General features: G+C 38.8%; 3 protein-coding genes and 1 long non-coding RNA gene across 5 annotated transcripts in view; 2 read left to right on the plus strand and 2 right to left on the minus strand.

The window, feature by feature from the left end:
- The first annotated feature begins 261 nt into the window (after positions 1-261).
- On the plus strand, positions 262-2,183 carry LOC130685457 (uncharacterized). The gene is made up of 4 exons (XM_057508757.2): positions 262-420; positions 515-1,648; positions 1,706-1,892; positions 1,958-2,183. Exons 1-4 carry the CDS (start codon positions 363-365, stop codon positions 2,067-2,069), a joined length of 1,491 nt encoding a protein of 496 aa, XP_057364740.1. The 5' UTR covers positions 262-362; the 3' UTR covers positions 2,070-2,183.
- Positions 2,184-3,294: 1,111 nt separating this feature from the next.
- Positions 3,295-3,711, plus strand: LOC130685500 (uncharacterized). The gene is made up of 3 exons (XR_009420733.1): positions 3,295-3,416; positions 3,470-3,541; positions 3,600-3,711. It is a non-coding gene; the product is annotated as an uncharacterized LOC130685500 (long non-coding RNA).
- Positions 3,712-9,084: 5,373 nt separating this feature from the next.
- LOC130685439 (uncharacterized) lies at positions 9,085-12,089 on the minus strand. Its single transcript, XM_057508737.2, has 8 exons — positions 11,815-12,089; positions 11,589-11,735; positions 11,406-11,522; positions 11,089-11,341; positions 10,811-11,001; positions 9,764-10,751; positions 9,562-9,695; positions 9,085-9,492 (listed from the first exon to the last, which is right to left on the minus strand). The coding sequence occupies exons 1-8, from the start codon at positions 11,942-11,944 to the stop codon at positions 9,242-9,244; spliced, it is 2,211 nt and encodes a 736-aa protein (XP_057364720.1). The 5' UTR covers positions 11,945-12,089; the 3' UTR covers positions 9,085-9,241.
- Positions 12,090-13,112: 1,023 nt separating this feature from the next.
- Positions 13,113-14,200, minus strand: part of LOC130685405 (protein slit-like) — a 62,658-nt gene continuing 61,570 nt past the window's right edge. For both annotated transcript variants that reach the window (XM_057508698.2, XM_059494733.1), the window contains one exon: positions 13,113-14,177. In XM_057508698.2, coding sequence (XP_057364681.1) covers positions 13,951-14,177 — 227 coding nt within the window. In that variant the 3' untranslated portion in view covers positions 13,113-13,950. The remainder of the gene's footprint in view (positions 14,178-14,200) is intronic.

Consider the following 14,200-nt stretch of genomic DNA (forward strand, 5'->3'; position numbering starts at 1 on the left):
ATCCTATATGCCCACGACTGCTTTTCGCCTTTTGAAATTGTTTCTTTATATATTTTTTGAACCACCACCCTATTTGCGACAGCGCGTGTCAACCTTGACAAACCTTTTTACACTGGAATGGTAGCAAATCCGAGAAAAGTATTCAAATTACTTTCAAGGGCAACATTAGTGCTATTTCCATGGAAATTTTCGATTTTCTCAGCCCATTTTGTTTCTTACCCATCCTCTATGTCAGTATTACCCCACTGTCCTGAACATCAGTGGATATACAGGCTTCGGAGCGTACAGTCTACTGGCTGCTTGGTCATAATAGGCCAGTTTAACTGTATTTCCATCAGCTCTGACGCGTTACGTTGTTCGCCATGACGGGAGTGTTTCTTCTCATTATTTCGTTATTCGGGAAAATATCAGCGCAGCAAAGTAAGTACCGATTTATATATGCCATTGATTGTTGAAAACTGTAACTTGTCTGGAGCAAAGATTGGTAAAAAAATTTATTTGAAATTCATTGAAGCCTTAGATTCGATGGAACGCCCAATATTTGAAGGTGAAACAACCCCGTTCCGAACAAATTCGCGTCCATTGCTAGCTATCGATCAGCATCTTACGGATTCGAGTGGCCTGCAAGCCAAGCCGATTCTGGTGAATCTACACCAAGTTTCGCCATCATCGCTAATGATTCCGTTACCGCCACAATCTCATCCACAAACCCCTCCACAGCTTCCGCCTCGTCCTCCATTGCATATCATTCCCCAGCAAATTTCTCCATCGCAGAGACTGACACCTGTTTCGCCAAATGTACCTTCGATTCGGCAGCCACCTGAGAGCGAAGAATTACCTCGTGTATCTTCCCACCTTCAATTTCCAAGGCAGCCACTACCGTCGGACCCTCCAGGTAGGACGGTGTTAGCTCCAAGTTCATTGGGTGTTTTAAACCAAGATCGAATTCGCGTTGAGGGATTTCAGCCAATTGAACGAAGATTTATACCAACAAAAAGGAAACGCTCATTTGAGGTCCTGAGTAATTTAAATACATCTGATGAAGAGAAGGAAGACGAATTTTTGCCGGTTGAGCCTTCTGCTCGTAGGTTATCCGCACTCGATTTGTTTGACCAACGCGAATCTGATGTCGATAGCAATTTGATCAGCGAAGGCAGTGGTGTAGGTTTTCAAAATGTTTCACGTTCTGGCTACATCTCTTCCACAAATCTCCGGCCCGAATCAGGTTACCTAGCATCTGCCACACGACTTTCAAACGAGATCGTTAAACCTGTTATGTCGAAAAATCCCATGAATTCGCGGATGCAGCAAGAAGAAGCAGAGGAGGAAAGCAATGCTATTCTGGATCAGAAAGAGAGCTCTGGGTTTGGGGAAGTTTCAGGTGTGTCAGCTAACGAAGCAAACGTCACAGAAGCTCCGTCATTTGGGTCTGTCCTTGTATCTGAAGCTTCCGAAGAAAACAGCGAAGATGTTCCGTTTGAGGTTGGACTCGTTACTAACTCGCCAAATGCAAATGTTACCACGGGTTCGATCACGAATGTAACGTTCTCTACACTTAATCAACCACAGACAGCTGAAACGAGGCTGCCGTCAACCCGAGCCGCCGAAGGACTGTTTATCCCAACCGCTAGTTCCAATTCTGTTCCTTGTGAGTATAACACTTGACTTGTGTTAATATTATAAAAAAAAAATAATTCTTGTTTAGTTGTTCGTGACAGCAAATTGCTGCGGATTTTCAAGGAATATGCGGTTTTGATTGTTGTGTGCCTACTGGGATTGCCGGCCATTGTAGTTCTCTGCTACTTCCTTAACTTGAAGCGGGTGAAACGGTACAGTGGCACAATGGATGTAACACCAAGACAGGCAATTTGCCATCACAAAAAATCAGAAAGGTATATCTTATATTCGCTTTTATTGGCTGTAGATCCGGTTAATAATTTTGTTTCTATACATTCAGCCGTAAAACCATTTGTTCAGAAGAAAATGAACTAGCCTGCTCGCCACCGACTTCGTCCTCGAAAACTCCTCAACCTCCTCCATTCCCGAATGGTAAAAAATACGTTCATTGATGCGAGGGGGTTTCCACAAATTTATATTCATATGTTTCACTGTTGGGTTCTTATATTATCTAATACATTACCAGGATTATGTGCATCCACCGCAAACAAGCGGTTTTTTTCAAATTAGATTTGTTAAACTTTATTTTATTTAATCATCGTAGTATAAACAAAATGTTTGAAATTGCTCTAGCCTCCTCTCTGAGATATTACGTTACTTGAAAACAGTATGTAAACTCCTATTCTTTGACCTGATCTTTTGCAAATGTGGCTTTCGCTCATTCCGGAATTGTGAGCATTTACTGTTGCATGTTCGTCAATTTTCTAGAAGAAATCCAGATCCGCGAACCCTAGAAAAGCATAGATGCTTTGCATGACCAACGTAAAACAGTTTCCCTGTAAGTAAAAGTTCGAAAATGAAAGAGTAGAATGCATATGCCCACAAGAATGCATATGTCCACAAGATTTGGTCGCAACACGAATTATTAACGTTCAAATGTTTTTAAACTGAATGAAAGTCTTACATTGAACCTAACATGGTTCTTACCAGAGATCGACATGAACTGTTAGATGCCTTCTGTGTGCAAGTGCTATTATTGCAACAAATTTGTTCTTGCAACAAAATAAACCCGACTTTTCTTAAACTTAACGGTTATCGCCACAACTTTATTCGTCCGTTTTTTACGTTTATTTTAGAAACTTTAATGCTCACGCCAAAACAACCTTGATTTTTGTGATTTTCAATCAATTTGCAATCGAAATCATGTATTTAAAGTCATATCTAGGATTTAGCCAAAAATGAAAAAGTGAGAAGGCTATAGCCTTCCAAAATTGAACGCTGAGCTCGATTACGTAAGTGTTTTTCTCCTTAAACCAGTCGTTATTATGTTTTAATAGGAAAATCTATAGAAATTTTAAGCCCGACTTTTTAAGCCCGAGAAAAATAGGCCCGACTTTTTTGTTTTTTACGTTTATTTAAAAAACCATAAAGCTAATGCAAAAATGAACTTGATTTTCATGATTTCCATTCAATTTTGAATCGAAACCATGTATTTTAAGTGAAATTTAAATTTTGGCCAAAAATGTAAAAGTGGGAAGGTTTATGGCCTTATGGCTTATAGCCTTATGGCAATCCGTTTTACACAAAAAAAAAAAATAAAATTTCGCCAAAAAAAAAAAAATCACACTTTTTTCTTTTTTCCGACACGTAGCCATCTACCGCTCAGACTCGTTATTACTGGCGTAGGCAATTTCAGTCCATTGGATTCCATTCGCAGTTAGTTCAGTAACGTGGATGGAGAATAACGCGTGGCTGGAGGAACAATTGAAAAATGGATAAGATAATACGACAAAAGGATGGTAAGTATAAACATTATTATATTGGTTTTCAATTATTCATTATTTTTTATTAGATCAAATTATGAAGCTGCAGGCCCAATTATTGGAACAACACAAAATATTAGATAACAGCAAAGCTAAGGATGGTAAGGCCTAATACGTAATGATTCTATTTATTTGCTTTTATTCATTTGTGTTTTGTAGCTCAAATTTTGAGTCTACAAGCTCAGCTAGGGGAAAAGAACAAATTGGAACGGACCAGTTTCCATACAGTGAAGGAGGTTTTTCCAAACTCATCCCTAACTGAACATGAGGATGAATTGGCATTAGGCGAACACAGTCAGGTACCTAAACTTTTCAAATAAGAATTCAAAATAAGTATAGAATTTTAACAAACAATTATTTATTGTTTAGTTATTCAGTCTACCACCTGACAGTGTGTTAAAGTTTAATTCTGTTAGTGCTGCACTAAAAGAATTATTAGTAATAAGTCCATGCAGCGAAGGAAGTGAACAATTGTGGGACCGTATTTGGGCTGAAAATGGGTGTGGTACGGAAACCCAGAAATAGCATGAGTTCAACATAAAACATGAATTAGGTACTTTTCGGTTTTTTGTCAATCGAAAAAGTATTTTTAATGCTATTATTTTGCATTCACAGAATTTTAATGGGGGTTCAAGTCAAGTCTGGAAGTGTTACAGAATGGAAGAGTGAGCCTACAGTTGAAAAACACTGAAAGTGCATTACCATTAAGGTATGAGGTAAAGTAATAGAGTATGCAAATTGTCTAATGAGAAGTACCATCTTGTGTGAATGAATCCTGTGTAACAGCAATCCTTTATAGTTCTGTCACAGCTAGAAGCCTCAAATAATTCTGCTTCTCTGGCTAAAGAACAACTTGTCCTTTACGTTCAGAGTGTTGGTGAAGCTGGGTACTTAAATGGCCCTAAAGATGTTTCATTTCGTTGGCATTGCAGCGATGAACATCATACATGGACTTTTTAGGTATGAAAGGATTTTTCTTCAAATAATTTTGAATTTATGACAAAGCATTTCTCCTCCTTTTTGCCAACCAGGTCTAATCTACCAAAAAAATTTTATCCTATAGGAAAGGATTTTCATGTACTGGGAACACAACTATCAACAATGCAACATTCTAGGGGTGCTATTTTATCATTCAAGAGCCTTATACAATGATTTTCATCTGCAATTTGTATGGCCTTTCCCAAGCTTCTGCCAGAAGTTGAATCTATAAGTCATGTAAGTCACATGAGCAACAATTGAGATGCTTAATGGTGTTGTTTTTCTTTTCTCAATATAGGTTAATAGTAACATTGGATCTGAAAAGATTCTTGGTTGGGGCAAGACACTGAATAAATTGTATTGATTGGATGGATGACATGACATTTCTATACTTAATTCGGATTCCCCAGACGGTATTTGATATTTAAAAAATTGAAGTGCATATCTGGGCTCCCTTCTTTTCTGAAGCCCCGTTTCCCCTTGACTCATAATAAGCCCGTAGGGGGTCATGCCCCTACTGTACGGTATATATAAAAACAACATATACCGAGGTTTGGAGGGCTCTGGCCGGAAAGGGGACGTGGGGTGCCGCTTAGTCCGATGATGTGTTCACGGAGGGCGATGTGGCTACCCACAAATCCGAACTAAAGGTTAATCGCTCCTGTAAAAATGTTCCAAATCTTCAGCTCTTCTTCCGGCTTCTCTTAGCCAATCACCGGGTAATCTCCCCGGTGGGTCAACAAGGCAGTGTCTCCCCCTGCCTGGGTTGACGGCAACTTTTGAAAGGGCTATTGTGCCTTTTTAAAGTTGCAAAAAAATTGTAATGTGCAGAGAATTGTCAATAAATTTTTTTTTCTAAAATGTTTTTTGCAAAATTTGTTTCTTTCATTGTCTGTGTTCGCTTTGTTCACACATTATCATTATCAACTTTTTTTTTCATTTAGCTTGCTCAATGCACCTTTGGTTTTTATGCCACCTTTGTTGGTAAGCATTGTTTCCATTGGTTTATCGTTTATCTGTAAGCATTCATTTTTATCCGGGGATCGAACCCTGGACGTTCGGCATACCGCGCCGATGCTCTACCAATGAGCCATGAATCACATGATGTCAAGTTGGTTTTTTTCTAGCCACTTGCGGACTTGCATTTACACTTTGAATAAAACTGAAATGCAATACTGCAATATTCTTTTCCACATTTAGATATAGATCTTTATACATCTACTAAGGTTTGAACCCAGGGTAACAGTTATCGCAGCTGAATGCTCTACCACAGGGCTATGGACCTTATGATAGCAATAGAAAGATAAACATATATTTGTGAAAGACTGCGTTAACATCCTAGAAGATAACATATGATGTGCGATAATAAAAATTTTAGATATATCTCATGGCTCAATGTTAGAGCATCGGCGTTGCACGCTGAATGTCTGGGGATCGATTCTCATACCAGTAAACCAATATACAAATACAAAATTACTTCAGAAAATATCCAGGTATTACACGTTCTTTCTCAAGTTCAAGAATTCAAAAAGTGTAATAAATAATAATTGAATACTTACAGATAAACGATACAATGGTGGCAAAAACAAAGATGAAATGAGCAAGCTAAATGAAAAAAAAAGTTGATAATGATAATGTGTGAACAAAGCGAACACAGACAATGAAAGAAACAAATTTTGCAAAAAACATTTTAGAAAAAAAAATTTATTGACAATTCTCTGCACATTACAATTTTTTTGCAACTTTAAAAAGGCACAATAGCCCTTTCAAAAGTTGCCGTCAACCCAGGCAGGGGGAGACACTGCCTTGTTGACCCACCGGGGAGATTACCCGGTGATTGGCTAAGAGAAGCCGGAAGAAGAGCTGAAGATTTGGAACATTTTTACAGGAGCGATTAACCTTTAGTTCGGATTTGTGGGTAGCCACATCGCCCTCCGTGAACACATCATCGGACTAAGCGGCACCCCACGTCCCCTTTCCGGCCAGAGCCCTCCAAACCTCGGTATATGTTGTTTTTATATATACCGTACAGTAGGGGCATGACCCCCTACGGGCTTATTATGAGTCAAGGGGAAACGGGGCTTCAGAAAAGAAGGGAGCCCAGATATGCACTTCAATTTTTTAAATATCAAATACCGTCTGGGGAATCCGAATTAAGTATAGAAATGTCATGTCATCCATCCAATCAATACAATTTATTCAGTGTCTTGCCCCAACCAAGAATCTTTTCAGATCCAATGTTACTATTAACCTATATTGAGAAAAGAAAAACAACACCATTAAGCATCTCAATTGTTGCTCATGTGACTTACATGACTTATAGATTCAACTTCTGGCAGAAGCTTGGGAAAGGCCATACAAATTGCAGATGAAAATCATTGTATAAGGCTCTTGAATGATAAAATAGCACCCCTAGAATGTTGCATTGTTGATAGTTGTGTTCCCAGTACATGAAAATCCTTTCCTATAGGATAAAATTTTTTTTGGTAGATTAGACCTGGTTGGCAAAAAGGAGGAGAAATGCTTTGTCATAAATTCAAAATTATTTGAAGAAAAATCCTTTCATACCTAAAAAGTCCATGTATGATGTTCATCGCTGCAATGCCAACGAAATGAAACATCTTTAGGGCCATTTAAGTACCCAGCTTCACCAACACTCTGAACGTAAAGGACAAGTTGTTCTTTAGCCAGAGAAGCAGAATTATTTGAGGCTTCTAGCTGTGACAGAACTATAAAGGATTGCTGTTACACAGGATTCATTCACACAAGATGGTACTTCTCATTAGACAATTTGCATACTCTATTACTTTACCTCATACCTTAATGGTAATGCACTTTCAGTGTTTTTCAACTGTAGGCTCACTCTTCCATTCTGTAACACTTCCAGACTTGACTTGAACCCCCATTAAAATTCTGTGAATGCAAAATAATAGCATTAAAAATACTTTTTCGATTGACAAAAAACCGAAAAGTACCTAATTCATGTTTTATGTTGAACTCATGCTATTTCTGGGTTTCTACCACACCCATTTTCAGCCCAAATACGGTCCCACAATTGTTCACTTCCTTCGCTGCATGGACTTATTACTAATAATTCTTTTAGTGCAGCACTAACAGAATTAAACTTTAACACACTGTCAGGTGGTAGACTGAATAACTAAACAATAAATAATTGTTTGTTAAAATTCTATACTTATTTTGAATTCTTATTTGAAAAGTTTAGGTACCTGACTGTGTTCGCCTAATGCCAATTCATCCTCATGTTCAGTTAGGGATGAGTTTGGAAAAACCTCCTTCACTGTATGGAAACTGGTCCGTTCCAATTTGTTCTTTTCCCCTGGCTGAGCTTGTAGACTCAAAATTTGAGCTACAAAACACAAATGAATAAAAGCAAATAAATAGAATCATTACGTATTAGGCCTTACCATCCTTAGCTTTGCTGTTATCTAATATTTTGTGTTGTTCCAATAATTGGGCCTGCAGCTTCATAATTTGATCTAATAAAAAATAATGAATAATTGAAAACCAATATAATAATGTTTATACTTACCATCCTTTTGTCGTATTATCTTATCCATTTTTCAATTGTTCCTCCAGCCACGCGTTATTCTCCATCCACGTTACTGAACTAACTGCGAATGGAATCCAATGGACTGAAATTGCCTACGCCAGTAATAACGAGTCTGAGCGGTAGATGGCTACGTGTCGGAAAAAAGAAAAAAGTGTGATTTTTTTTTTTTTGGCGAAATTTTATTTTTTTTTTTTGTGTAAAACGGATTGCCATAAGGCTATAAGCCATAAGGCCATAAACCTTCCCACTTTTACATTTTTGGCCAAAATTTAAATTTCACTTAAAATACATGGTTTCGATTCAAAATTGAATGGAAATCATGAAAATCAAGTTCATTTTTGCATTAGCTTTATGGTTTTTTAAATAAACGTAAAAAACAAAAAAGTCGGGCCTATTTTTCTCGGGCTTAAAAAGTCGGGCTTAAAATTTCTATAGATTTTCCTATTAAAACATAATAACGACTGGTTTAAGGAGAAAAACACTTACGTAATCGAGCTCAGCGTTCAATTTTGGAAGGCTATAGCCTTCTCACTTTTTCATTTTTGGCTAAATCCTAGATATGACTTTAAATACATGATTTCGATTGCAAATTGATTGAAAATCACAAAAATCAAGGTTGTTTTGGCGTGAGCATTAAAGTTTCTAAAATAAACGTAAAAAACGGACGAATAAAGTTTCTTTATACTGTTCTCTACTTCCCACTTTTGTCAAAATCTGAAAAAATTGACATCTCTCGGAATTGAATGAAGTTTACCCTGTACAATCAGTATTGAACCGTGACTTTAAATTTGATTTGTTTTCTCATCTAACTCAATCGTTTTGGAAATAAATCGAACAAAAGTGCTGTCGGCGCAAAAATTTTGTTCCTTTTTTAATGCGTTTTTTTTCAAAACTGTAATCTCACAGCTAAACAACTTGGTTTTCGTGATTGTAGTTTAATGTCTTCCTATTTTTTTGAGATCCAATTTGATTTCAGAATTACCGTCGTACACTACGATATGGTAATAATGTCACTTTAGTACATTAGAAACTATCCAAGCGTGGACGTACAGAGGCCGCTTCTTAGTTTCTTGAATTCGGTACGATTGGAATTCAAATCTGCATGTCTTACTTTATTAGCTCTTTAAAAATGCAATGGTCATACCTTTTATTTCTTGTAGGAAATTGCGGTTTGCACTTTACAACGGGAACCCTCCGCGATCGCAAATTATAAATTAATTATTTTAATCAACTTAATCCCTCCTCGATTTTTCTACATGCCGGTATTACGATTGTCGTAATCTGAACCGGATGATCGTCGGTCATATTCACTAGGAATAGCATAGATGTGCTGTTGATTTGGTCGGGTAGGAGGTGGTGTGAGCGACGAATTTGCCTGATCATCCGGATCGCTGGTATTACCCGCAACTTGCCACGCTTTTGGAGGAAAAGAATGATGAAGGTTTTGTAAACCCATAACGATTTTTGGAAGGACAACTCCGAAAAGGATTACGAAAGCATTTCCTATAGATCAAATATCAATATCAGATAACAATGTAGAACTAACAAAATGTGAAAATAAAAAATGGAGACCTTGGATTCCTGCAAGAATGATGACATCTCGCCATTCATTTCCAATCTGAAAATATAAAACACTCCACGTTATGTTGATCAATAAGCAGATCAATGAAGATACGCTGAGGTTGATTTTGATGGCTGAAACGTGCCTGTCAATGCAGAAGTTTTTTATTATTTACAAATGCAAACGGTTTTTGGATATTTGAATGAGTTTTACCAGTGATGATAAATGATGATTAGACTTCCTAAGCTGACAATCCCGTGTAGTATGGTAGGGTACAAAAATAGCTTCAGCGACAGTAAATCATCAAGAATGCACTCCGTTTTTGGGCCATAATCAGTCAAAATTTTGTTGATCTGTAAAGTGTCATCGCGAAAGAGCGTCTCATATGTCAAAACGGGGGCTTGGACACTGATTGCCAGAACGAAAAGAAGCATCTGAATGCATAGGCGGGCAGACTTGTCATCCGGTCGAGTACCCACCAGGCTTGTTGCCGCGGTTGAAAATATGGAAGCCAGAAAAAAAGTATAAGCTCCACTCAAAGCGATAACACGGCCTAGGCAGAGGACGTTACTAGGTACCAAAAGATAAAGGAGGCTGACCAAAAAGAGCACGAGGATAGCAACTAACAGTAAAAAGATAAAGTTGCCTGATCTATCTTCGTGATTTGAGCAGCACTGAATATGAAATATAAACATCGTGCCAGTTAGAGTTAATAAGATGCCTAAGATAGAAATTGAGCCAATCATGATGATGTGTAACTCGGTGCTAAGTTGGAAGATAAAGCCTGAGGAAGAATCGACGTTTGTGCACAGACAATCTTTGCACTCTGTTATCTCTTCTCGTACAACGTCCATGTTTCGTGTAGGAATGAACTTATCCTCGTGGATATTGCCAACCTCAACGATAGTTTGCGGACCTTTGGCACTCTTCTTTGACACATAGGTGACAGGAAATAGTTCGTTGTAGATGCTAATGTCAGTAGAAAGTTTAAGAATTCGTAGATCCTCCTCTGCGAGCGTGGTCTTCTTTATCAAGTGATGAGGTTCAAAATCACAAGCGTTTATCTTGTCGCTGCAGGTGCTTGATAAATGGTTCTTGAACTGCTTGATCAGCGAATACAGAACTCGTGCTGAGACATTATCGTCCGTTAGCACTCTTTGTGGGCGAATGATAAAAGCTTCTTGGGCGATCGCCGCCACTTCTACAATAGTAACAGGATACATAAATGATACTTATTGATCATTCAAATGACTTAAATACCTTCCGTAAAATTTGAATTCCAGTTATCGGCTGCCACGAGCACGTATTTGTAGTGGGAGCTCGTCGTGTTGTTTGCTTGAAAGTGTGGAAGAACGGCTAATAAAAATTCACTGGAACCAATCAAAAGGTATACTTTTGACCCGGATCGTTTTGATCGTCGAACGGCTCGAACTGTCATTTCTTTCGTCCTACTTTTTTTTTTAAAAGCAATAGCGGAAAATGAATTTACTCATCTTTTTTTGGAATTCTTCTTGGGTTAAACTTGCTTTAGTGCTTGCCTATTAATCGGGGAAAGCACTGTTTGCGCCACAATACAGATACTACGTTCACCAGCTTTTTTCGAAAAGCTGAGCAACGCTTGCTTAGATTGGCTAATTACTGCGATCGATGACCATCGCAGTCGAACGAGAAGATCCGAAACAGCATCCAGAGGAGAAGTTGTTTGCCAATATGAGATGTCAGTGGCAGGTAAATTTAGCACAGACAGTAGTTGTACCGCAGAGGGATAAGAACGAACGGGGAAAAGGAAACCTGAAGAACAAGAACAAAAACAAATGAAATAAAATAAAAGCTTATTGGTAAACAATATCAGCACCTAAGTAAACGCCCACTCTGCATGAATAGCCATGCGTTAAATTTGCCTCAAGAGCAGTTTCCAAGACGGCTTGCAGCGCTATGCTCTCCTGGCCACATGTGTCAAATATTCGAATACCTATAGCACAATGATAATTGTCAATCATAAATTCCCCGGAAGCATGCAGCGATTTGAATGCCTTACCAATTCGTAGATCTTTTAAATACTGAATCGAGTTGAGTGTTTGAAACGTTTGCAGAATCCCGTTCATGCTTTGCATGGATGCAGCATTTTTCTGATTGCATTGCGGACCCTGTGTCAAGTCCAGCAGGACGGTGACCGTAACATCGCCTGAAACAATAAAAGTCAAGGGAAAGGTGACGCATTTTGATTACAATCTACATGCGTGGATGAACAGTATCAAAGTCACCTTTCTCTTCGTAAACTAAGCTGGATTCTTTAGCACACTCGCTCACATGCTGGTTTTGATCACCGAGAGATTGTAGAATCCTCGTGGTCAGAAGCAGCGTTACAACAATCAATGGCGAGATGGACTTCATGGAGAACTGCGGAAACGCCTCCACCCGAACATTCACTAGAAAGCTGGCTGGAACAGTTCAGGTAACAGACAGCTTTAATTCGAAACAAGCGAATGTGACGCTCACCAATTTCGTAGTGCCAATAACTTCCTGCATATTCAAACAAAAATTACTTATCAAGACCTTTGAACAATGCCGTCGGACGAGCCAACGGTCTAGGCTCTCTACAGACTTACTGCGCATGCGGAAGACGAGGAATCCGTAATAAGGTAAGCCAATTAGTGCGGCAGAGGTCCGAAATCAAACAAGGGCTGCGTCTGCCCAATTGCATAATCCTATGGTACCATGTTTAAATTTTCTCTTTGCATTGGACTGGCATCCGGTCGTGTACAACTGATCTATAAAAAGGTCCTATTTGGAATGACTTAAACTGCCATTGTAACATGAGTGGGCCATTACAAATGTAAACTAACAACAACTTACGGATTCTAAGGGCGGCGGTTTTTAAAATGTTTTGGCCTCCTTCTCTCCATGCGCAAAAACCGCATCATTTTAAAGTTACGGTTTAAAAAAGGAAATTTAAAAAACTGCGTCGCCATACTGGCTGGTATTTTGCCTGAGTTGCTGCATCGCATCTTTGTTTGTTTTCTTTTTCCAGCGTTGATTCGTGAGAGAATGTACGATATCACACTAAACCCCCAACTCTTTCTAAGGATTCAACTGAGTCCGGATCGTGGATAACACGGGGTCATTTCTAATTCATGGGAGGATAGCAAATCAAAGGATCAACGGGTAGAAGGACTGCGCTCAACATGATTACAGTGTAGTAGGGGAACAAACTAGTTCCATAACAATTACATTCGCTTCGTGCACAGTAGATTGCCTAATTGCGATAACCTCGACTATGGAACGCTCGCTTCTTTAACATCTGCTGCGTGTTCGGTAATAAGATGTATTAAGAGACAGGATGTTTCTGTGAATGAATATTGTTGGCTACAGATAACGAATGACATGAGAAGAGGAAAAGAAATAGGTATGAGTATTAGTGGCAGCAATCCGATCGGATGTGGAAACCGGACAGAACAAGTTTCAAAGTTCGGCATTTAAAGGTAACACAAGTATTGTAAACAAGAATTTGGGGAAAAGGGAATGGAGAAAGCGAAAGAAAAATGAACGGGCGATTACAGCATTTCTTTTTTTCTTGGCACCGCTGCTCAACGCTACCGTGTAATAATATTTAAATTCAAACTTTTCGATTGACAAAAAGGAAACCCGCAAAACGAGGGGGTTCCTGAAAACAATTTTAAAAAATGGAGAGGGGGAAAAAAAAGAAGCATATATGTACTTATTTCAGTGAAATCAATACCGAAACGGGGCGTTGACCAACGAGGAAACAGGTTTTTCAGGGATAGAAAAAGAGGAGGATGGGAGGAAAATGTCACTGTGTGAGTGAGTGTAAAGTGGCAACGTAATGGCTAACGTAAGCACAGACATTTCTCGGGTTGCCCTGTCCTATGCATATATTCAAAACTACCCACACCCGAAATCATTATGCGTCATGACTTGGATCGATTCGAAAATCCTTTCAGTCAACATTTCTTTTTTTTTTTTGTTCTTAGTCTTTTCCGGCTGTACTTTGTTTTTCATGTGTTGCTTGTTCACTTCCGTGATTTTCCAATCGCTAAATATACACTGATGTCCAATTATTTATACTCCGAAGGGATCCAAACGAAAAAAAAAGCAACATGGAAGGGACTTGCTATCAGACATCTTATAGCTTGAAAAGAGGAAAATGATAATAAAAGGAAGCAAAACGTAATAGAATAAAAAATTGCTGTTAAAAATATACGCTACAAGGGGATAGGAGGAAGAGAAATAGAATCAAATCGCTAGCAAAGGTTTTTTTTGTTATATACCGTAATTTTGTCGATTGTTTTCCTTTTTTTTGTTTGTTTTTTTTGTTTATGTTGTCAACGTCTTACCCTCGTTCAGCTACTGCACTTGATTACGTGGCCTTTTCGCAGCGCTTACAGACACTTCCTAGAGCAGCCGCATTTGCGGACGATTTCAATCTCCTTGGTGTAGCGCGTTCCGTCATTACAGATGAGCTTCAGGCGGCGTTTCTTGGAGCGTCGAGGTCGGCAGCAATCGGAACCGCAGTTGCCGCTGCAGACGGAATTCCGGACTGGCTTTGTCGATCGGCAGCCGTGTTCCATGTAGTAGTCACGGTATTGTTCCTTCCGGCATGTCGGCGCTATAACGATAGCAGGTTAAGCA

Source organism: Daphnia carinata, chromosome 3, assembly GCF_022539665.2.
Source record: "Daphnia carinata strain CSIRO-1 chromosome 3, CSIRO_AGI_Dcar_HiC_V3, whole genome shotgun sequence".
Taxonomy (NCBI): domain Eukaryota; kingdom Metazoa; phylum Arthropoda; class Branchiopoda; order Diplostraca; family Daphniidae; genus Daphnia; species Daphnia carinata.

Excerpts from the sequence above, each read along its gene's own strand:
- LOC130685457 (XM_057508757.2), top strand. The coding sequence starts at position 363 with ATGACGGGAGTGTTTCTTCTCATTATTTCGTTATTCGGGAAAATATCA. Across the intron at positions 421-514 it reads GAAAATATCAGCGCAGCAAA|CCTTAGATTCGATGGAACGC; the intron begins GTAAGTACCGAT and ends AATTCATTGAAG. Across the intron at positions 1,649-1,705 it reads TAGTTCCAATTCTGTTCCTT|TTGTTCGTGACAGCAAATTG; the intron begins GTGAGTATAACA and ends ATTCTTGTTTAG.
- LOC130685439 (XM_057508737.2), bottom strand. The coding sequence starts at position 11,944 with ATGAAGTCCATCTCGCCATTGATTGTTGTAACGCTGCTTCTGACCACG. Across the intron at positions 11,342-11,405 it reads CAGAGTGGGCGTTTACTTAG|GTTTCCTTTTCCCCGTTCGT; the intron begins GTGCTGATATTG and ends CTTGTTCTTCAG. Across the intron at positions 9,493-9,561 it reads CATTCTTGCAGGAATCCAAG|GAAATGCTTTCGTAATCCTT; the intron begins GTCTCCATTTTT and ends TTTGATCTATAG.